General features: G+C 38.0%; 1 protein-coding gene across 1 annotated transcript in view; it reads left to right on the top strand.

Annotated features, from left to right (window-relative positions):
- DNAH7 (dynein axonemal heavy chain 7) overlaps positions 1 to 22,899 on the top strand; it is a 257,234-nt gene that overhangs the window by 171,210 nt on the left and 63,125 nt on the right. The window contains exons 45-48 of the mRNA XM_068967281.1: positions 290 to 470; positions 2,700 to 2,885; positions 11,169 to 11,332; positions 18,734 to 18,888. Of these exons, the coding sequence (XP_068823382.1) occupies positions 290 to 470; positions 2,700 to 2,885; positions 11,169 to 11,332; positions 18,734 to 18,888 (686 nt within the window). The remainder of the gene's footprint in view (positions 1 to 289; positions 471 to 2,699; positions 2,886 to 11,168; positions 11,333 to 18,733; positions 18,889 to 22,899) is intronic.

Below are 22,899 nucleotides of genomic sequence, written 5' to 3'. Positions count from 1 at the left end.
ATATTGAAACTCCACCTAAAAATCTTAATTTATTTACTTAAAATAATTGTAATATATAGTAGTAATATATATAAATTATGTAATGTATTATGTATTATGTATGCATATATAAATTATGTAAATCATGTAATATATAAAATTATGTAATACATAATCTTGTTCTGTATTTTCCAAGTCTCCTGTAAATGTGATATCATTCTTTCATAATTAAAAAAAAAGTAAATTCAGTGATGAAAAGTAGATTAGAATATTAAACATGTATTTAATTTTCCAATTTTACTTGTGGCAGAGTGGCAAAAATCGTAGCTCCCAAAAAGATAAAACTGGCTGCAGCTGAAGGGGAGCTTAAAATTGCTATGGATGGTCTCAAAAAGAAGCAGGCAGCACTTCGGGAAGTTCAGGACAAGCTGGCCAGGCTTCAGGACACACTCGAACTAAATAAACAAAAGAAAGCTGACTTAGAAAACCAGGTATAGTATAATACAGACAGACATAGGCAAATCTTCAGTTACTCTAAATAAGAATAATGTTCACGCAGCCTCAAAAACAGCAATACTGTTTTCTTCCTGGAAAACTTGTCAGGAGTTGGCAAACAGTGGACCACAGGATAAACCCACCTTTGTATGGCCCACAAGCTAATAATGACTTTGACATTTTTAAATGATTGCATATTAAATGATCATACAAGTTTCTATATAATATCCTCAGTTTTGCTTCTTGGTCCGTGAAGCCTATAATATTTATCTTCTGGCTCTTTATCCCACAATCGCCAACCATCTCTACTATAGATTACTAGAATATTGAGCTAAATTATTTAAATCATTCTTCATTATGAGTGAGAAAATGGAAAACCAAACTGTTAAGTAACAGTTATATAAAATTTAATGGCAGAGCTGAGATTAGAACTCAATACGCAGAACCATACTGTGTCCACTGGAAATGTTTTTAAGACTAAAATCATTACTCCAACTTAGTGATATCTTTTGTAAAAAGTAATTGCTAGAATCTGATTATGTTCCCCAGAAAAGTCTAAGTATTTTGATATACAGTCAATATTTTTTGAGTGCTTATCATGTGCAAGGCACTGTTGTTCTGAGAGCAATGTATATTATGTCACTGATTCTCACAAAAGCTTTCTGAGGGAGGTAATCTTTTTAGATTATTTTCTAGAAACTAAAGCACAGAAAAATTAAGCAACTTGCTCATGGTCAACCCAGTTTCTAAGTTTAGATCCAAGTCCAGGCAATCTGACTCTAATACTTTTCTCTTTCCCATCCTACTAGGCTGCTTCTTTCTGTACAATATGTGCACAAATTCTATATTTGTACAATCTGTGATATTGTGCTATTCTTGAAAATGTGTCCTATTATTTGGCATGGTCTTCAAGTGATCAATTTTTGTTTAAATAATATAACTAATAGATAGATATGTGGTTGCTCACTGTAAACATTTTTCAACTGTGCTGTATGTTTGAAATTATTTGTTTTTCCTAATAAAACATTAGAAAATTATGGTAATATAAAATGAATGTGTGTACTAAAAGCTTGCTTTTGGAAGAGAAATCTTGGTTAAAATTTTTTACATAGTAGTTTCTGATGACAACCTTATTATGGTCCAAGACCTTTGAGAGAAGAATGTGTGAAGAAAGAAACCAGGATGAAAAGGGTGATAAAAAGAGGGAAAATTAACAGGAAAGGTTTTTAAAGAAGTATCAAAAATCTTACTAATTACATACCTTCTGCTTTTTTAAACCCATCTTTATATAAACTCTTATGGTATTTTATATATTTAACTCTAAAGGCATTTATTATAATTAATATAAATATTAATAGCATAGGAAAAAGTACAAGCCAAATTCTCATTCTAAAATAATCTAAATGTCTATGTTTTTATCAATAATTTACTTCTTTTCATGTAAATTATTTCATTTTGAACTTTAAGATAACCTTTACTTAATCTTGTCATCCTCTAAAAATAATAAGTCACTTAAAATTAATCAAAATAATTCAGATATTCCACTGGAACATTGCGATTGCATGGTTTAAAATGGCTTTTGCCCAAGTTTTCCAGATTTGTAATTATACTTCCTCTTTTTTGAAAATAACATTACTTAATTATGCATAATCAAACTTGGTTGACAGTCTTATGCACAAAGTAGGGTCTCAGCTATTGACTGATGTCCTAATTTAAGGTTAATTGCAAGTGTCTGAGTAGGCTGACACAATTTAGCAGCTTGGAAATTGTGCTTTGTAAGTAAGCATAAATTATTAAAACCTTTAAACATTTAACCTTTAAAATTATCATTAAATCAACCGTAAGTTAAATGAGGGGAAACGTTCATAGAATATTTAAAATAAAATGCACTTTGATTATTAAAATGGAGGGTAAAACTTTCAGTCTCTCATAACCGTGGCTCATTTCCTTAAATAGAGCAGTTGTTTGTGTTATATGATAAATATCTGTTATGAGTTTCACAAATTAGATTAAAATACTCTCTTTACTATGAAAAAAGTCTAAAAGATCATGGACTGTCCTCTTCATAGTGAACTACTGCACATTTTTCTTCCACAGAGAGATAAAAAAGGAAAACTCCAGGTGTAACTTTGTAATTAAAAATTTATCCCTGAGGTTAAAATCTGGAAGAATTTTTAACTTACTCTACTCGTAGGTGTTGATAAAAGTTTACTTCTATTTTTGAGGTTGACCTGTGCAGCAAAAAGCTAGAACGAGCTGAACAATTGATCGGAGGCCTTGGAGGTGAGAAAACACGATGGAGCCAGACAGCTTTGGAGCTGGGGCAGCTGTACCTCAACCTGACGGGGGACATCCTCGTTTCTTCAGGAGTCGTGGCTTACCTTGGAGCCTTCACATCTAACTATCGACAGGTAGAGAATACTTGTCAACCTCTGGAGTCTCCTCTTGATCCTCCTGGTACACCCAACATTAATCTTGGATTTTGTTGTTGTTGTTGTTGTTTGGATTTTTTGCTAAGTATGAGGGAGAAAAATGTTTGCAAGTGATTTTTAGTTGTGTTTTTTAATTATTCAGTAAGTTAGCTTGGTGACAAAAAAAAAATGCTATTTTAAATACTCTTCTAATTGTTTTAGAATTTTTTTTGAAACAAAAAGATCTACTTTAGGACATCATGTGAAATGGTTCAGTTCAGTTCAGTCGCTCAGTCGTGTCCGACTCTTTGTGACCCCATGAATCGCAGCACGCCAAGCCTCCCTGTCCAACACCAACTCCCGGAGTTCACTCAGACTCACGTCCATCGAGTCAGTGATGCCATCCAGCCATCTCACCCTCTGTCGTCCCCTTCTCCTCCTGTCCCCAGTCCCTCCTAGCATCAGAGTCTTTTCCAATGAGTCAACTCTTCACATGAGGTGGCCAAAGTACTGGAGTTTCAGCTTTAGCATCATTCCTTCCAAAGAAATCCCAGGGTTGATCTCCTTCAGAATGGACTGGTTGGATCTCCTTCCAGTCCAAGGGACTCTCGAGAGTCTTTTCCAACACCACAGTTCAAAAGCATCAATTCTTCAGTGCTCAGCCTTCTTCCCAGTCCAACTCTCACATCCATACATGACCACTGGAAAAACCATAGCCTTGACTAGACGGACCTTTGTTGGCAAAGTAATGTCTCTGCTGTTGAATATACTATCTATGTTGGTCATAACTTTTCTTCCAAGGAGTAAGCATCTTTTAATTTCATGGCTGCACTCACCATCTGCAGTGATTTTGGAGCCCCCCAAAATAAAGTCTGACACTGTTTCCCCATCTATTTGCCATGAGTGATGGGACCAGATGCCATGATCTTCATTTTCTGAATGTTGAGCTTTAAGCCAGCCTTTTCACTGTCCACTTTCACTGTCATCAAGAGGCTTTTGAGTTCCTCTTTACTTTCTGCCATAAGGGTGGTGTCACCTGCATATCTGAGGTTATTGATATATCTTGATGTCAGCTTGTGCCCTAGTGATAAAATTTTAGTTCTTATAAACAAGTATAAAGGTATCGGGATTTTTTTGATGTTTTTAATCAACTACTCTCAATGAATTTCAATAATAAATCATTTTCAAATGACCTCAGAAGCTAAAGCTTCCTAAACCTTCAGTTTTAGTTTAGGAAAAGATGAGCCTACCTAAAAACAATTGATCAGGGACATCTTTCCTACGAAAATGAATACCAAATTCCCTGCTTCAAATTCCCACCCCTCTGATGAATTCTGCCTCAGTCTTATCCTTGACCCCACTCCTAACCCTACTTCTTCTCCCAGCTTTTTTCTTCCACTTTTCAGTTTCTTTCTCAGTGAGACCCAGCATATTCTTCAGCTCTCTTTAGGAATACAACCCAGGACATGGCCCTGCCAAGGCAAAAGAAGACAATGAGAATAAAGAGAAATTTGAAGCATTTGGCAATAGCTTCTGGTGTCAAAGGAGGAGAGAAAGAGTAAATGAAAACCCACTTCTAAAGTGGTGCTTTGTCACTTTACAAAGCATTTGTTTTGTTCATGGTCTCAGTTGAGATTCACTTGATTTCAAGGTTTCTCTTAAGTAGGGTTGATTCTTGGAGGCCACTATTTTGGTTTGTTTGCTTGCTTTTAACCAAACTGGTTTAAATTCCTCATATTGATCATGCTTCTGTCTTCAGGCTTCCAGGTTCTCAAAGCCCTTGTCCTGGCACATGAGTTTAATATTCTTCTTAGCTTTCTGTCTTCATTTGATTCTGAACAACTATCTATGATTATAGCCTCTAATGAAAGTGAAAGAGGAGAGTGAAGAAGTTTGCTTAAAACTCAACATTCAGAAAACTAAGATCATGGCATCCATTCCCATCACTTTATGGCAAATAGATGGGGAAACAATGGAAACAGTGACAGACTTTATTTTGGGGTGCCCCAAAATCAGTGCAGATGGTGGCTGCAGCCACAAAATTAAAAGACGCTTGCTCCTTGGAAGAAAAGCTATGACCAACCTAGACAGCATATTAAAAAGCAGAGACATTACTTTACCAACAAAGGTTCATCTAGTCAAAGCTATGGTTTTTCCAGTAGTCATGTATGGATGTGAGAGTTAGACCATAAAGAAAGCTGAGCACTGAAGAATTGATGCTGTTGAGCTGTGGTGTTGGAGAAGACTCTCGAGAGTCCCTTGGACTGCAAGGAGATCCAACCAGTCCATCCTAAAAAAGATCAGTCCTGGGTGTTCATTGGAGGGACTGATGCTGAAGCTGAAACTTCAATACTTTGGCCACCTGATTAGAAGAACCAATTCTTTGGAAAGACCCTGATGCTGGGAAAGACTGAGGATCGGAGGAGAAGGGGACAACAGAGGATGAGATGGTTGGATGGCATCATCGATGTGATGGACAGGAGTTTGAGTAGGTTCTGGGAGTTGGTGATGGACAGGGAGGCCTGATGTGCTGCAGTCAATGGGGTCGCAAAGAGTTGGATATGACTGAGCAACAGAAATGGTATGGACCTAACAGAAGCAGAAGATATTGAGAAGAGGTGGCAAGAATAAACGGAAGAACTGTACAAAAAGGATCTTCATGACCCAGATAATCATGATGATGTGATCACTAATCTAGAGCCAGACATCTTGGAATGTGAAGTCAAGCGGGCCTTAGAAAGCATCACTACAAACAAAGCTAGTGGAGGTGATGGAATTCCAGTTGAGTTATTTCAAATCCTGAAAGATGATGCTGTGAAAGTGCTTCACTCAATATGCCAGCAAATTTGGAAAACTCAGCAGTGGCCACAGGACTGGAAAAGGTCAGTTTTCATTCCAATTCCAAAGAAAGGCAATGCCAAAGAATGTTCAAACTACCGCACAATTGCACTCATCTCACATGCTAGTAAAGTAATGCTCAAAATTCTCCAAGCCAGGCTTCAGCAATACGTGAACCGTGAACTCCCTGATGTTCAAGCTGGTTTTAGAAAAGGCAGAGGAACCAGAGATCAAATTGCCAACATCTGCTGGATCATGGAAAAAGCAAGAGAGTTCCAGAAAAACATTTCTGCTTTATTGACTATGCCAAAGCCTTTGACTGTGTGGATCACAATAAACTGGGGAAAATTCTGAAAGAGATGGGAATACCAGACCACCTAACCTGCCTCTTGAGAAACCTGTATGCAGGTCAGGAAGCAACAGTTAGAACTGGACATGGAACAACAGACTGGTTCCAAATAGGAAAAGGAGTACGTCAAGGCTGTATATTGTCACCCTGCTTATTTAACTTATATGCAGAGTACATCATGAGAAACGCTGGACTGGAAGAAACACAAGCTGGAATCAAGATTGCCGGGAGAAATATCAATAACCTCAGATATGCAGATGACACCACCCTTATGGCAGAAAGTGAAGAGGAGATAAAGAGCCTCTTGATGAAAGTGAAAGAGGAGAGTGAAAAGGTTGGCTTAAAGCTCAACATTCAGAAAACGAAGATCATGGCATCTGGTCCCATCACTTCATGGGAAATAGATTGGGAAACAGTGGAAACAGTGTCAGACTTTATTTTGGGGGGCTAAAAAATCACTGTAGATGGTGAATGCAGTCATGAAATTAAAAGATGCTTACTCCTTGGAAGAAAAGTTATGACCAACCTAGATAGTATATTCAAAAGCAGAGACATTACTTTGCTGACTAAGGTCTGTCTAGTCAAGGCTATGGTTTTTCCTGTGGTCATGTATGGATGTGAGATTTGGACTGGGAAGAAGGCTGAGCGCTGAAGAATTGATGCTTGTGAACTGTGGTATTGGAGAAGACTCTTGAGAGTCCCTTGGACTGCAAGGAGATCCAACCAGTCCATTCTGAAGGAGATCAACCCTGGGATTTCTTTGGAAGGAATGATGCTAAAGCTGAAACTCCAGTACTTTGGCCACCTCATGTGAAGAGTTGACTCATTGGAAAAGACTGATGCTGGGAGGGATTGGGGACAGGAGGAGAAGGGGACGACAGAGGATGAGATGGCTGGATGGCATCACTGACTCGATGGACGTGAGTCTGAGTGAACTCCGGGAGTTGGTGTTGGACAGGGAGGCCTGGTGTGCTGCGATTCATGGGGTCACAAAGAGTCGGACATGACTGAGCGACAACTGAACTGAACTGAGCGACTGTACTGAACTGATAGCACTGACATCTTGTAGTTCAGATAATTAACATTTAATATGGCACTATCACCTTGTCTTAGACTTGTTTGCTTAACAGTTTCAGACCCTGAGGCTTATAAAGATTAAGAAAATTGCTCATAACCACACAGCTGGCTAATGACAGAGCAGAAATGAGACTTGTCATTACCTGAATCCTCATTGAAACCTCTTTCTACTCTTCTACACCAACTTGGACTAATGGAAAAAGTAGCTGCAGAGCCTCCTACACTTCCCTGTTAGTCCCCACCATACTCTGGGTGTCTGCACTGGCTCCAGTGCCATGCTGAAAGTCAGAATCCTGGGGCACCCCTCCAAGTCCAGCCCTCTCCAATGACTCCTTCCAAAACACAGCATCTTGTGCTCACTCCCTAGTCACCTGGTTCTACTAGAATGAGGGCTGCCAGTTAGACCACCCACACAAATGCTTCCAAAGAGCATTGAGACCAGAACTGAGACCTTTAAATTTACTGACAAGCAAAGCAACACCTCAGCTAGACACAAGATCTAAGCTCGTAGCTCCTTCCATGAACTCACATCCACTGTCCCCACCTCTGATTCGAGTAGACACATCATCCCATCCCATCTAAGAAGACTTGAGGCAATTTCATCTCTTCCTTGTTTTACTGTAGCAACCTAGGCTTTTACTTATCTAGTCTCTAATGTCACTGTTTCTTCCTTTGAATTTATTCTCCACATCCTACTCTGTAATCATTTATCTCTTTCTCCTGGGTCAGGGCAGCTGGCAATTTATGTCCCATCAAAAGTTTCCCATTTGATTCTAAACACAAGCGTAATAGTAGCAACTTCACTTCTCTACCCAGATCCCCACCTGGCTTCCTGTACTTTCAGATCAAACAACCAGTGCCTGTGGCTTATTTTGGCTGACTTCCCTTGGGTTCTTAGAACCCACTTTTCCCAGTGCTTAGAGAGCTAAAATTGCCTGGGAATTTACTTCCCTTTGAGGCGGGCCTTAATGAAAGACAGATGTGAGAGCCTGAAGGTCTGTCTCCCTTCCTTCTGGTTGACACAAATCCAAGGAATAGCTTACACCCACTATAGGATCAAGCAGAAACTACCTGTGCAGAACTTTGGCCAGTCCACCACCTTTTATTGGCTTCTTCCCTGTCCTTATACTGCCTCTCTTAATAGCTCTTCCTTAATAAATCACTTCACATAAATCTTCATGTCAGAGTCTGCTACTTGGAAACTCAAGTTAGGCAAAAGGCTTTAAAACAATTTTTTTTTTTAACTCTAACATCAAAGGTTCTGGATACCAAGAGCCCATAGTAAGTAGCTACAGCCCCTCTGTCCAGTCTTGAGCCTGAGTAGTTGTCAATTATTCATCCACCCTTTTAGATTTTCTAGTACTCTTCATGATAATCCGTAGAAAATTCCAATTCTCCTGACATAACCGGGGCCACATATTTAATTGTAATGCCCATGTCAGTCTCAAAGACAAAATTCTACATTTACTGTAAGGACATACAAGCCCTGGAGTTGAATTAATTTAAATTTTAAAGAGATCTTTTCCCTACCGATAATCAAAGTCAAAACTGCTCTGGTGGTGGTACATGCTTTCACCAAATTGTCGCTCAGTCACATCTGACTCTTTGTGACCCCATGGACTGCAGCACACCAACTTCCCTGTCCTTCACCATCTCCTGGAGCTTGCTCAAACTCATGTCCATTGAGTCGGTGATGCCATTCAACCATCTTGTCCTCTGTTGTCCCCTTCTCCTCTTGCCTTCAATCTTTCCCAGCATCAGGGGCTTTTCTAAGGAGTTGGCTCTTCACATTAGGTGGCCAAAATATTGGAACTTCAGCTTCAGCATCAGTCCTTCCAATGAATATTCAGGGTTGATTTCCTTTAGGATTGACTGGTTTGATCTTCTTGCTGTACAAGAGACTCTCAAGAGTCTTCCCCAACACCACGGATCAAAAGCATCAATTCTTTGGTGTTCAGCCTTCTTTATGGTCCGACTCTCACATCCACACATGACTATTGGAAAAGCCATAACTTTGACTATATGGACCTTTGTCAGGAAAGTAACATCTGCTTTATAATATGCTGTCTAGATTTGTGATAGCTTTTCTTCCAAACAAGATGTCACCCTGAATGGTCAGTTTTCCATTTCCACCATCTATTTTGCCACCTGATTATTAGCCAGGGTTCTTGGCTTGTATTTTTAGGTGCTTGTTCAGAGGCCCTCATGTTAATTTAACTTATTCTCTGTTGCTAAATTCTTACAGATGTTGAATTGAGCCACTTAAATTTCTAACCAGAGTTCATCTGTGATGATACACTATACCTGTCAGCTAGAGAGAGCATTCCACAGCAGCTATTGCTTTCATTTTCCCTAGTCTTCCCTGTGTCATTGGCTATGAAGCCTATACCAGCATCAAGCTATATCTTGGAAAACCTCCAAACCTCCCCCCAAATCTTCAGACCAACAAAAAAAATCAAAACATGCCCATAGGAACTGTGTACTAGGGAGCAAACTGGAAATGCTACCTGCCCCTCCACTCTAATGGCCATCTGTTCCTAATACCAACAACCAAATCAAGCCAAGAAAAGGCAGAAGAACCAGAGATCAAATTGCCAACATCCGCTTGATCATGGAAGAAGCAAGAGAGTTCCAGAAAAACATCTATTTCTGCTTTATTGACTATGCCAAAGCCTTTGATTGTGTGGATCACAATAAACTGGGGAAAATTCTGAAACAGATGGGAATACCAGACCACCTGAAACTGCCTCTTGAGAAACCTATATGCAGGTCAGGAAGCAACAGTTAGAACTGGACATGGAACAACAGACTGGTTCCAAATAGGAAAAGGAGTACATCAAGGCTGTATATTGTCACCCTGCTTGTTTAACTTATATGCAGAGTACAACACGAGAGACGCTGGGCTGGAAGAAGCACAAGCTGGAATCAAGATTGCCAGGAAAAATATCAATAACCTCAGATATGCAGATGACACCACCCTTATGGCAGAAAGTGAAGAGGAACTAAAAAGCCTCTTGATGAAAGTGAAAGTGGAGAGTGAAAAAGTTGGCTTAAAGCTCGACATTCAAAAAACGAAGATCATGGCATCTGGTCCCATCACTCATGGCAAATAGATGGGGAAACAGTGGAAACAGTGGCTGACTTTATTTTTCTGGGCTCCAAAATCACTGCAGATGGTGATTGCAGCCATAAAATTAAAAGACGCTTACTCCTTGGAAGAAAAGTTATGACCAACCTAGATAATATATTCAAAAGCAGAGACATTACTTTGCTGACTAAGGTCCATCCTCTCGGCTAGGCACACACTTGGCACACTCAGCATCTTCATTTGCCCATGGACTGGTAACAATACCACATATATATGCCCCTTCCTAACCTATTATCTCTCCAGTCATGTTTTTCACTGTTTCTGAACCCTTTGATCTGTAACCTCATATTGGACCTTGATTTCTGATTTTCTGAGTATGAACCTAAGTGTCATGCACCATTTTGTATTCCCGAGCATCCTAGCATGCTGTGCCCTAGGTGGGGTATCCAAAACTCCAGTGTGTGCCCTGATTCTTATTTCGCCTAAGAGCCCTGCTATAGTCCCATCCTCAGAATAAGTGAGAGTCTGATACAGATGTTTTCTGTGTCCCCTACTGGTTCAAATTGGATTTACTTTCATACTACAGTATTATAGTAATACTGATTTTCATAACTTAAAGAAGATATATAGAAAAACATGGTAACCTCCATCTACTTTGTCAAATGAAGCTTTAGAATCATAATTGGCAATTATTTTTTCCATATATGAAGTTCTGAATTCATTAGTAAGTAATCTATCTAAAATTTACCTTAACAGTAGATATAATTTTCATTTGAATACATAGTAGAGCTTCTGAATTATAATTTTACTTCAAAATATGATGAACACAAATCAACTTTAAGGTAGTTTCAACCATGATTTGTTGGCTCAGAGTATAATTGAGGATTTTATGAAACAGCCTCATTTTTGTATCTCTGTGTATGTCTCAAAGAACCAAATCAAGGAGTGGACAAATTTGTGCAAAAGAAGAGATATCCCCTGCTCTGAAGATTATTCCCTTATGAATATCCTGGGAGAAGCAGTGACAATTCGAGCCTGGAATATTGCTGGATTACCTTCTGACTCATTTTCTATTGATAACGGGATTATCATAATGTAAGGAAAATTTTTTCTCACAAATGTTCTCTGTCAGTCAATAGATTTATTTATCTGTATACCTTTTTTTTTAATGCAGCTAGTAAACTTTTATAGTATTGAAAAAATTGCTTAACAAATTAGTTAAATTAAATATGGATGAGCACATCCTTCTCCAATTAATGTTGGAGCAGTTGAATATTGGCTGCTGCTGCTGCTAAGTCCCTTCAGTCGTGTCTGACTCTGTGCAACCCCATAGACAGCAGCCCACCAGGCTCCCCTGTCCCTGGGATTCTCCAGGCAAGAACACTGGAGTGGGTTGCCATTTCCTTCTCCAATGCATGAAAGTGAAAAGTGAAAGTGAAGTCGCTCGGTCGTGTCCTACTCTTAGTGACCCCATGAACTGCAGCCTACCAGGCTCCTCTGTCCATGGGATTTTGGAGACAGTAGTAATTAAACTAAAAACCTCAGATGACTTTTGCTTAATTTTTAATCAATTTTTAGCAAATAGCGCAAAACCCTGCCATAAGTAAGTGAAGTCCCAAATTTTCATTCTCATAGAACACAGGGTTTTGTTATTGTAGGTTAATGAAACATCCAGGGGTAAGTTTGTGGTGATGATGTCTTGGTCCCTGCTGGGTGTGGGACCACCTTAGGTGGTATGGATACATTTCTGGGTCCTGGACTAATTGGAGCTTTTCAAAAAGTGGTGCTATTCCTAGAATCCCCTGGTTAGTAGATAAAACCCATGGAGATGAGGTTGGGAGGATACTGGAGGCTCATCCAACCTTGCCTTTCCTTGGGGTCTTGCCTTTCAGAAGCCAAGGACTTTACTCTGCCCTACTGTGAGGACAATTATTAATTGTGTTATTTTCAAGGTCACATTATGAAGGGTCTTCAATCACTGGTCCAGTCTTCTTGGAGGTTTTAACATGTTAGGAATAGCACAAGTAAACCATCGGTAGGAAACATTCAGTTTTGTGTTACGTGTTTTGATTAGTTGTTAGTATACTACTGAAAAAATACTTGATATGACATTATTAAAGTAAAAATGGTTGAGGCATGTAAATTTTTAGAATTAGCCACTATGGGTAAAAACCAGTTATTATTAAGTTTTTATGAGTAATATTTATGAAAATTATTCTACAAATTAAAATTATAGTGAACAAATTTCTTAACTGTTCAGCAAATGATGCTGACATATGGATTTTTATAGCATTTATTTACTGGACTATTGTAAAAGGACTAAACTTTCCTAGGAAATACTACTCAGCCACAAAAAGATGAAATCTTGCCACTTGTAACAACATGGATGGACCTTGAGGGTATTATGCTAAGTGAAATAAGTCAGATGGAAAAAGGCAAATACTGTATGTTTTCACTCCTGTGTGAAATATTAAATAAGTAAGTAGATAAATAATAAGCAAAACAAGCAAACACATGGATACAGAGAGCAAAGTGGTTACCAGAGAGGAAGGAGTGTGAGGGGAAGGTGAGATAGGTCAAGGGAATCAAAGGTTTGGTAATGAATGGAAACTAATCCTTTGGTGGTGAGGATGCTGCAGAAGTCAAAATGTAATATTGTACAAGTAACAATGAAAATAAAATTTTATTTTAAAAATTTCAGTAGAAAAATAAAGAAGTCTACCTTTTACCTTGTCCAGCTAGACCGATTATCTTTAGCCTAAATAATAGTCCAGTTGTTGTTCTTGTTGTTGCTGCTGCTGTTTTCCTCTCAGAAAACACCTTTGCTCTTCCCAAACAGTTGGGAAAATAATGGATCATGTCTCATATAGCAGTAGTTATGCATTTATTATTTTGATTTGCGATTTATATACCTTTGTTCTACCTAGTAGGACATCTAAACCTATTCCTGTAACTGTTATGTATTCAGTGGAGAATAATATACTTGTTAGTTTCTAGCAAATAAATACCCTTTCTTTTAGGGTATTTCTTTCCAGTCATATTTCAATAATACTGGAACTGTTAATGAATATTTCCGCTTTTAAGATTCCAAATCTTTCAGTGATTATTTTTCAAGATGAACTCCCACTTCAGGAAGTAGAAGAAGCTTTAATGAGCCATAACCACTGTGTGTTTGCTATGTTTGTAAAAGTGTTGTATTATTAGCAAGAAGTAATGGTAGAAACCTTACTAAGAAGGAAATAGTAACATTTTTAATTCTTGGTCTTTTTTGTCAATGATTTTGGTAATCTTTTACTGAGAGGTTTCAGGAAATATGTTAAGGTGATCATTTTGAGGGCCTCCCAGGTGACTCAATGGTAAAGAATCCATCTACCAGTGTAGGAGATACAGGTTTTTATCCCTGACTGGGAAGATTTCCTATAGTAGGAAAAGACAATAGGCTCCAGTATTCTTACCTGAAAAATTTCTTGGACAGAAGAGCCTGACAGGCTACAGCCCAAAAACAGTCACAAAGATTCGGACACAACTGGGGGAGTGAGCACGCATGCTTGATCATTTTGAAGTATCAGATAAGTCTTCCTTGTCAGTGTCTTCTTCCTTCCCCAGAGATACTTCCTTGATAATAATATCTAATACAGAGCACTTACTAAAGACCTGATTTTGTGTTAGGTGCTTTTCACATACTATCCCAGCTAAGGGAGGAGATGATAATTTAGGAAACTGGAATATATAAAATTTGGACAAGTTAGAACATACATAACTTTTAGAGCTGCTGACACTTGAAGGTCCCTGGCTAATCAGAATTTCAAGGACTAGTGATAACATTGAATGTAACTGGATAATATCTGAATGTTTCACAGGGAAAGTATTGGGATTATTTAGCAGCTTGGTGAGTAGGTCAGACCTATATCTAATATAACTCTGCTTCTAAAAAATGTCTTTAAGTTTTCATTTCTACAGGAGTCAGATAAATTAGGTTTATTTCAGCAGCAATAATTACTGAGAACACCCACCTTTATTTGTCTGTTTTGATCTAATTTTGTGTATGTATGTGTATGTGTGTAAAGAGGAAAATAGCAAAATCCTTTGAAATGCACCACTGCTATGTATCCAAATTCCTTCCTTCCATGCAGACTTCATATATCATCATGTTGTTCAGTCACTAAGTCGTGTCTGACTGTTTGTGACCCCATGGACTGCAGCACACCAGGCTTCCCTGTCCTTCACTATCTCTCAGATTTTTCTCAAACTCATGTCCATTGAGTTGATGATGTCATCCAACCATGATGTGGTTGATATCATGAAATTATATGTAACGGATTATTATTTTTCTGTTTTTCATCTTATTTTTTGTTGCCCTCGTCACCATTTCTTATTTTAGAATATTTGAATGACCCACCATTTTTAGTATCCCATTTTAATTTTTCAATTTTTAACTATAATACTTTGCATTATTTTTCAGTACAAATTTTCACAATCTATCTAGAGATGTTTTACTAATTCAGTTAAAACATAGAAGCCTTGTAACTGTACAAGTCCCCTCCACCCTCCCCTGATTACGCTATTGTAGTCATATGTATTACAAGCATTGAAACTCTGCCCCTCCACCCACACTCAGTGTTTTGCCTCGGTATTCATATACATTTGAAAGAACTTAAGAGGGGGAAATAGCCTGTTCTATTTACCATTTTTGTTCCTTCTTTATTTCTAAAATTCACTGTAGCATCATTTCCCCTAAGGGTGAAGAACTTTAGCATTAGCATCTGTTTAGAGCAGATCTGCTGGCCCATAATTTTGAGAACATCTTCATTTTGCCTTTATTCTTAAAGGATATTTTCAGTGGACATGAAATGCTGGGTTGACAGTTCTTTTCTTTCAACACTTCAAATATGTTCTACTGTGTTCTTGTTCCATGATTTCTGATATAAAATCTGCAGTCTTTTGAATAATTGTCATCTAAATGTGATAAAGCATTACTCTCTGATGCTTTAAAAATATATTTTTTTCAAATCTTTGGTTCTCAGCAGTTTTATTATAATGAGGCTGGGTGTGGGTGGGGGGTTTTTGGTTTTTTAGTTTCTCCTTTTCAGAATTGAGTTTTGTTAAGCTGTAAATTTATGTGTTTCACTGAATTTAGGAAAGTTTCAACAGTTTTTTCAAATATGTTTTCCACACCAATCTCTTTCTTCTTATCTTTAAATATTTTCTCACAAGTCTTTGAGACTCTATTTCATTTTTGCTATCCTTTTTATTATTCAAATTGGATAATTTTTATTCATAGGTCATCAAGTTCACTGATTGTCTACTATTGAGTTCTTACAGTGAAATTTTTATTTCATATATTATCCTTTTCAGTTCTAAAATTTTCATTTGATTCTTGTCATACTTTCTATTTATCTGCTAGAATATCTCTTTCCATTTGTTTTTAAAAGTACTCACCTTTACCAAATGCAGTGTTGTTATAATAACTGCTTTAAAGGGTTTTTTCCTGATAATTCTAGCATCTGTTTCTTTGAGAATTAGTCACATTCTGGTTCTTTGTATATTGAGTAATTTTGGATTGAATCCTGTTATAGCAGCCTGAACAGGTTATGATACCCCTCAGACTCTATGCACAATAGAGGTCCCTTTTTCCAGCTGTTCTATCCCGAGAGAGAGATTTTCACTCAGTGTTTTAGGTGACTTCGTCACCACCGCTCTGCTGTGGTAATGCTGTGATGTGGCAGGGCTGGCCTGCGGGTAGGGGAGAGAGAACAGAGAGATCCTCTCAGTGCTCTCTGGCTCACACGTGATTCTTTTCAGTCTTCTGTTTTGAGTTTCTGCTACCTGTGCTGCTGCACAGTTCCCTGCATTAGGCCTATTCTCAGATCAAAACCGGAAGAGAGAGAAAACACACACATGCACGCACACATGTGCAAGAAAGTCGCCACTCCCTTATTGGTCATTCCTCAAGCTTTAACTTTTCTTCCATTCACTTCTTATTACTTACTTTTTAGAATCTGCAAATTGTTGATTTTTGTATTTTATCCCACTGCCTTCAGTGTACTCAGTGACAGATACAAGTTCTAATGAACTTCGCCAAGTTTGGTCAACACCAGAAGTCCTTTCTGCTGATTTTGAGATGGTGTTCTTTGGACCAGTATTCTTCATTCAGGTGTAATCTCTTATAAACTGTCCATTTTAAGAATGTGTTAATTTATATGGTCTTTGTCAGATTTTTTTTTTTTTTTTGCTGTTGCTACTTTAGTGGATTATCATATGCAAACTTTATTTGATTTAGGAAAAGAGGATAAAGAAGAGTCAGCATGGTTCCTCCCTCAGGATATATAATTTAGTGGAGTGATGCAGCTAATAAATTAGACAATTACTATAATAAAATATTGTCATTATACAAAAGTACATAAATGTAATATGGATGAATGGCTAAAGAAGTTCCATGAGAAAAGATATCAAGACAGGCTTTATGGACTGACAGCATTTGAGTTTCCCATGAAATGTAGGTAATACTTGAACATGAGAGGGTGGGACGAGGTACGTTTTGGACAAAGAAACATCATGAACATGGCATTGTACCTAAAAAAAATGTGGAAGTAACAGAAGGAAGAGTGAGTCATTTTAGTTTCTTTAGGGAAGCATAAATGCTGTCTAATGCTCACATAATCCTCCAACCTTAAATATATTTCTAAAGTGTATGACAGAATGAAATCTTAGATATGTTTTGTTTCTAATTTCCCTCTCACTTCGTTTAGTTTCTTATGGATAGGATCCCCTTTTTATTAGTTTGTTGCATCTAAGATATTGCACTATTCTTTTGGTCTCATTTCTTCCTCAATATAATCAATATTATAACATGAGTTCTGTCCCCTCACCCACTACGAAATCATATGTTGAAGATATAATCCACTATGTTATTATATCTGGAGATAGGGCCTTCAAGGTGATAGTTAAGGTTAAATAAGGTCATAAGTATAGAACCCTTTTCCAGTGAGAATGGTGTTCTCCTAAGAAGAAGGAGAGATAACATGGACATACTTGCAGAGCAAAGCCCACCTGAGGACACAGCAAGAGGTCTGTGTTTTCTGCAAACCAAGGACAGAGACCTCTTCCAGCACCTTGATCTTGAACTTCCAGCCTCCAGAGATGGTAGAAAATAAATTTCTGTTAAGACAGTCTGTGGTAGTTTGTTATGGCTGCCCAAGCTGATTAATACATTATATAATGCTAATATTGGAGAGGTGTGGTTACTTCCATTTGGGACAAATTATCCAATGAAATTCTAAGTTTGTGTTATAATGAGATGGAAATGAATATATTATCCTGATTCACCCCCAGCTTGTTTTTCTTTTGTCCCAGTCACCTTTTATTTCCTCCTCCTGCTCTTCTGATGCTCTGCATGCATTTGCTGTGCTCATTTATGAAAGAGTACTCTTCCCTAAAGAGTATCTTTAGGGAAACTGGCCAAAGTGACAACTTGTGTTTATTGAAACTTCTAAGAAAAAGAAAAAGAATGGTAATCTTAATGCTGTTTACATTTCACAGAAAGTAGAAAGCTATGTGGTTGGATACTATGTCCAGATGGCTGAAACTGGTTAACTCTTTGTGACCCAACAACACCCTGAACTGTAAACTGGGTGCCTTGTGGTGGTTCACTGCTCTTGTTCTTATCCTGAAAAAGGAGATATGAGTGAGAATAAAGCAATAAGTATGAGCTCTCTCATGGGGCAAACCCTGACTTTCATAGAGTATATTTTTGTCCATAAGAAGCTCACACTCTCTGGGCAAGTATGTAATGAACTATTGGCTTGGCAAAAAAAATCACTTGGGTTTTTTCATAAGATCTTATGAAAAACTCAAATGAATTTTTGATCAACCCAATACAAATGTGACATTAAGTTTACAAGTGCTTAAGTTACTGGGTCAAAAATTGTGTTAACACTTAAGGGTTGATTGTCATTATGAAGGTTAGATGATACAAAATTTTGCTTCACATCTTTATTTTTTTAGACCATTATATCTTTAATGGTCTAAATTTCAAAGAGATATGATGTCTCTATCTTTTCTCTTTCCGTCTGGTACAAATGATAGCAGATTGAAGATGAAGAAATGAAGTGGCTTGCCCAAGGTCACAAGAGTGATAAACAGCAGGGCCTAGTGAAGAATTGGAGTTTCCTGATTTCTGGTACTCTTGACGGTTATGATTGTGATTTAAGTAGCAAGAACAGCAAACATTTTCAAAAATATCCTTTAACATTTAAGAAATTGTAATTTTCCAAAAAGAGTAAAAGAACTTGTGTTAAGTTTGCCAGATGGCTTTCATAGTTGTCATTCTAGTAGCCTGTTCAATTTAAATGTCTCTGCTTCAAGAACTACAGTTTCTCAAAACAAGTTACAAAATAAAATAACACTATAAAGTATAAACTGTAAGAAAGTGATACATGCATCTTTAAATAGAGACAAATTGTGACTTGACCAGCATTGTCTTCCCTTCCCTTTCAGGAATGCAAGAAGGTGGCCTCTGATGATAGATCCTCAAGGTCAGGCTAATAAATGGATCAAGAACATGGAAAAAACCAATAGTCTTCACCTTATTAAATTAAGTGACCCTGACTATGTCAGAACTTTGGAAAACTGCATCCAGTTTGGTACCCCTGGTATGTAGTTGAACAATAAGCATGCATTACAGAAATATCTGGAAAGGGCACAGTTAAACCCAAAATGACATAGGGTTTTTTTTAAAGGTATTTGAGTCAGGCTCATCTTAAATGATTACTTTGTTAATATCTTTCATTGTTTATTGATGATGAATCAAGTGAGAACTTTAGAGGTTATAACTCTAAAAGGTTAGGATGCTTTCCTTGTCCCAAGATTCATTTGAGATGTGTCTTCTAATTTAAATTAGCTGATTTCTAGTATAGCTAATTTAGCTGTTGTAATTTTTGTCTGTTGTTTGCCCTTCCTTAGTTCTCATGATAACTCTACTTCTACAATGAAAAGGGCCACTTGATATGCCAAAAATATTTTAACACATTAATCTAAATATTTCTCTATTCTTCTTTCTACTTATTCTTATCCTACAAAAGTGGCAGGGAAGTGGGTATGCATTTTATGTGTCTGACTTGCCATTTATACTGGAGAAATTAAAAACATGCCAAGAATTTTTCAATGAAGTTCTATATACAGGCCACACCTGTGTACATAAACCAAAGTACTTATAATTTGAGTACGTTGGGGTTATTAGCCACATTTTGAATCCATATTGTCTATCAAATTCTGACTATGTACCTGACCAAGTAAACTGTCAACATTAGGAAAGGACAACATGTTTAGCCCCAGGACAAGTTAAGCAAATCCCAGTTGCTAATAGAACCAGTGACACATGGAAAGAATAAAAACAGGTATACCAAATAGACTTCCTGACAGTTTATTTTTGCATATTAATATATTAATTGCAGTTTTAGGCTTGGTTTGGATAAGAATGAGGTGAAAAAATCTTAGTCTACCTATAAAATGTTGTGTTTATATATATGGACACACAAACACTTACACAAGTAGCATATCATTCATCTGACTGGTGTTCTTATAGTTTAATGATATGGAGTTACCAAAAAAAGAGGCAACCTGATCTCTGTATCAGATATTTTGCTTGTTTAATGGACAGGATCAGACAATATATCTGTTATCAAAGTAGAAATTGAACATACTTCACTAACCCTTGTTAGGACCACTGTGCCCTGGGTCTGGAATCAGAGTACCTGCCTCTTTTACTCAGTACTTGGTTCAGTCACCTTTCTGAGACTCAATTTCCCCATTTATATTTTGTGCAAGGAAGAAATGAGTTACTGTAATTTGGGTACTTATGACAGTGTCTGATAAAATCAACTTATATTAGTTTTTTGTTTGGGATTTACTATGTGGTTTCTCTATCAGTTTAGTTCATTTCAGTCCTTAGTCATGTCCAACTCTATGCGAGCCCATGACTCTATGCGAGCCCATGAACTGCAGCATACCAGGCTTCCCTGTTCTTCACCAACTTCTGAAGCTTGCTCAAACTCACATCCATTGAGTCCATGATACCATCCAACCATCTCATCCTCTGTTGTCTCCTTCTCCTCCTGCCTTCAACGTTTCCCAGCATCAGGGTCTTTTCCAGTGAGTCAGTTCTTTGCATCAGGTGGCCAGAGTATTGGAGTGGAGCTTCAGCTTCAGCATCAGTCCTTCCAATGAATATTCAGGACTGATTTCCTTTAGGATGGACTGGTTGGATCTCCTTGCAGTCCAAGGGACTCTCAAGAGTCTTCTCCAGTACCATGGTTCAAAAGCATCAATTCTTTGGTGCTCAGCCTTCTTTATGGTCCAACTCTCATATCCATACATGACTACTGGAAACACCATAGCTTTGACTAGATGGACCTTTGTTGGCAAAGTAACATCTCTGCTTTCTAATAGGAAAGCATTTTTTGTCATAGCTTTTCTTCCAAGGATCAAGCGTCTTTTAATCTCATGGATACAGTCACCAGTCGCACTAATTTTGGAGCCCAAGAAAATGAATTTTGTCACTGTTTCCCCATCTATTTATCATGAAGTGATGGGACCAGATGCCATGATCTTAGTTTTTTGAATGTTGTGTTTTAAGCCAACTTTTTCATATATTACCTCTTAATTACATTAGAATCGTACATAGTTACATATAATATAGTTTGTATAATGAGAAAGGCCATACAGACAATCTGTCCAGTGTTTTTTAAACTATGGGTCACAACTGTAGGAGAGAGAACCAACTTAGTGGGTCATCACCAGCATTTGTAAATGAAATGCAGTGGAGTAAAACATATTAAGCTATATAGAATAGAGTAAAGTAAGCATTATTTCATGAAAATGTAAAAGTTTTATATGCACATGTGTATAGTAGATCAAGATTTAAAATGTATTTCTTACTTGGAGTTGTAACCACAAAAGTCTGAAATCTAATAGTAATTCTAATCAGTCAGTTCAGTCGCTTAGTCGTGTTCGACTCTTTGCGACCCCATGAATTGCAACCCGCCAGGCCTCCCTGTCCATCACCATCTCCCAGAGTTCACTCAAACTCACATCCGTTGAGTCAGTGATGCCATCCAGCCATCTCATCCTCTGTCGTCCCCTTCTCCTCCTGCCGCGCATCAGAGTCTTTTCCAATGAGTCAACTCTTCACATGAGGTGGCCAAAGTACTGGAGTTTCAGCTTTAGCATCATTCCTTCCAAAGAACACCCAGGGCTGATCTCCTTCAGAATGGACTGGTTGGATCTCCTTGCAGTCCAAGGGACTCTCAAGAGTCTTCTCCAACACCACAGTTCAAAAGCATCAATTCTTTGGTGCTCAGCTTTCTTCCCAGTCCAACTCTCACATCCATACATGACTGCTGGAAAAACCATAGCCTTGACTAAACAGACCTTTGTTGGCAAAGTAATATCTCTGCTTTTCAATATGCTATTTAGATTGGTCGTAACTTTTCTTCCAAGGAGTAAGCGTCTTTTAATTTTATGGCTGCAGTCACCATCTGCAGTGATTTTGGAGCCCAGAAAAATAAAGTCAGCCACTGTTTCCACTGTTTCCCCATCTATTTGCCATGAGTGATGGGACCAGATGCCATGATCTTCGTTTTTTGAATGTTGAGCTTTAAGCCAACTTTTTCACTCTCCACTTTCACTTTCATCAAGAGGCTTTTTAGTTCCTCTTCACTTTCTGCCATAAGGGTGGTGTCATCTGCAAATCTGAGGTTATTGATATTTTTCCTGGCAATCTTGATTCCAGCTTGTGCTTCTTCCAGCCCAGCGTCTCTCGTGTTGTACTCTGCATATAAGTTAAACAAGCAGGGTGACAATATACAGCCTTGATGTACTCCTTTTCCTATTTGGAACTAGTCTGCTGTTCCATGTCTAGTTCTAACTGTTGCTTCCTGACCTGCATATAGGTTTCTCAAGAGGCAGTTTCAGGTGGTCTGGTATTCCCATCTCTTTCAGAATTTTCCCCAGTTTATTGTGATCCACACAGTCAAAGGCTTTGGCATAGTCAATAAAGCAGAAATAGATGTTTTTCTGGAACTCTCTTGCTTCTTCCATGATCCAGCAGATGTTGGCAATTTGATCTCTGGTTCCTCTGCCTTTTCTAAAACCAGCTTGAACATCTGGAATTTCACAGTTCACGTACTGCTAAAGCCTGGCTTGGAGAATTTAGAGCATTACTTTACTAACATGTGAGATGAGTGCAATTGTGCGGTAGTTTGAGCATTCCTTGGCATTGCCTTTCTTTGGGATTGGAGTGAAAACTGACCTTTTCCAGTCCTGTGGCCACTACTGAGTTTTCCAAATTTGCTGGCATATTGAGTGCAGCACTTTCACAGCATCATCTTTCAGGATTTGAAATAGCTCAACTGGAATTCCATCACCTCCACTAGCTTTGTTTGTAGTGATGCTTTCTAAGGCCCACTTTACTTCATATTCCAGGATGTCTGGCTCTAGGTGAGTGATCATACCATTGTGATTATCTTGGTCATGAAGATCTTTTTTGTACAGTTCTTCTGTGTATTCTTGCCACCTCGTAATTCTAATAACCACTACATTTTATTAACAAGGTAAGTAAGGTGACAGAGGATGTTAGTTATATGGTTTAACTAAGACTGTGTCTT

This window comes from Capricornis sumatraensis, chromosome 3, assembly GCF_032405125.1.
Source record: "Capricornis sumatraensis isolate serow.1 chromosome 3, serow.2, whole genome shotgun sequence".
NCBI classification, from domain to species: Eukaryota; Metazoa; Chordata; class Mammalia; order Artiodactyla; family Bovidae; genus Capricornis; species Capricornis sumatraensis.
The sequence above is the reverse complement of the archived record's forward strand: the minus strand, read 5'-3'. Positions and strand labels throughout refer to the sequence as shown.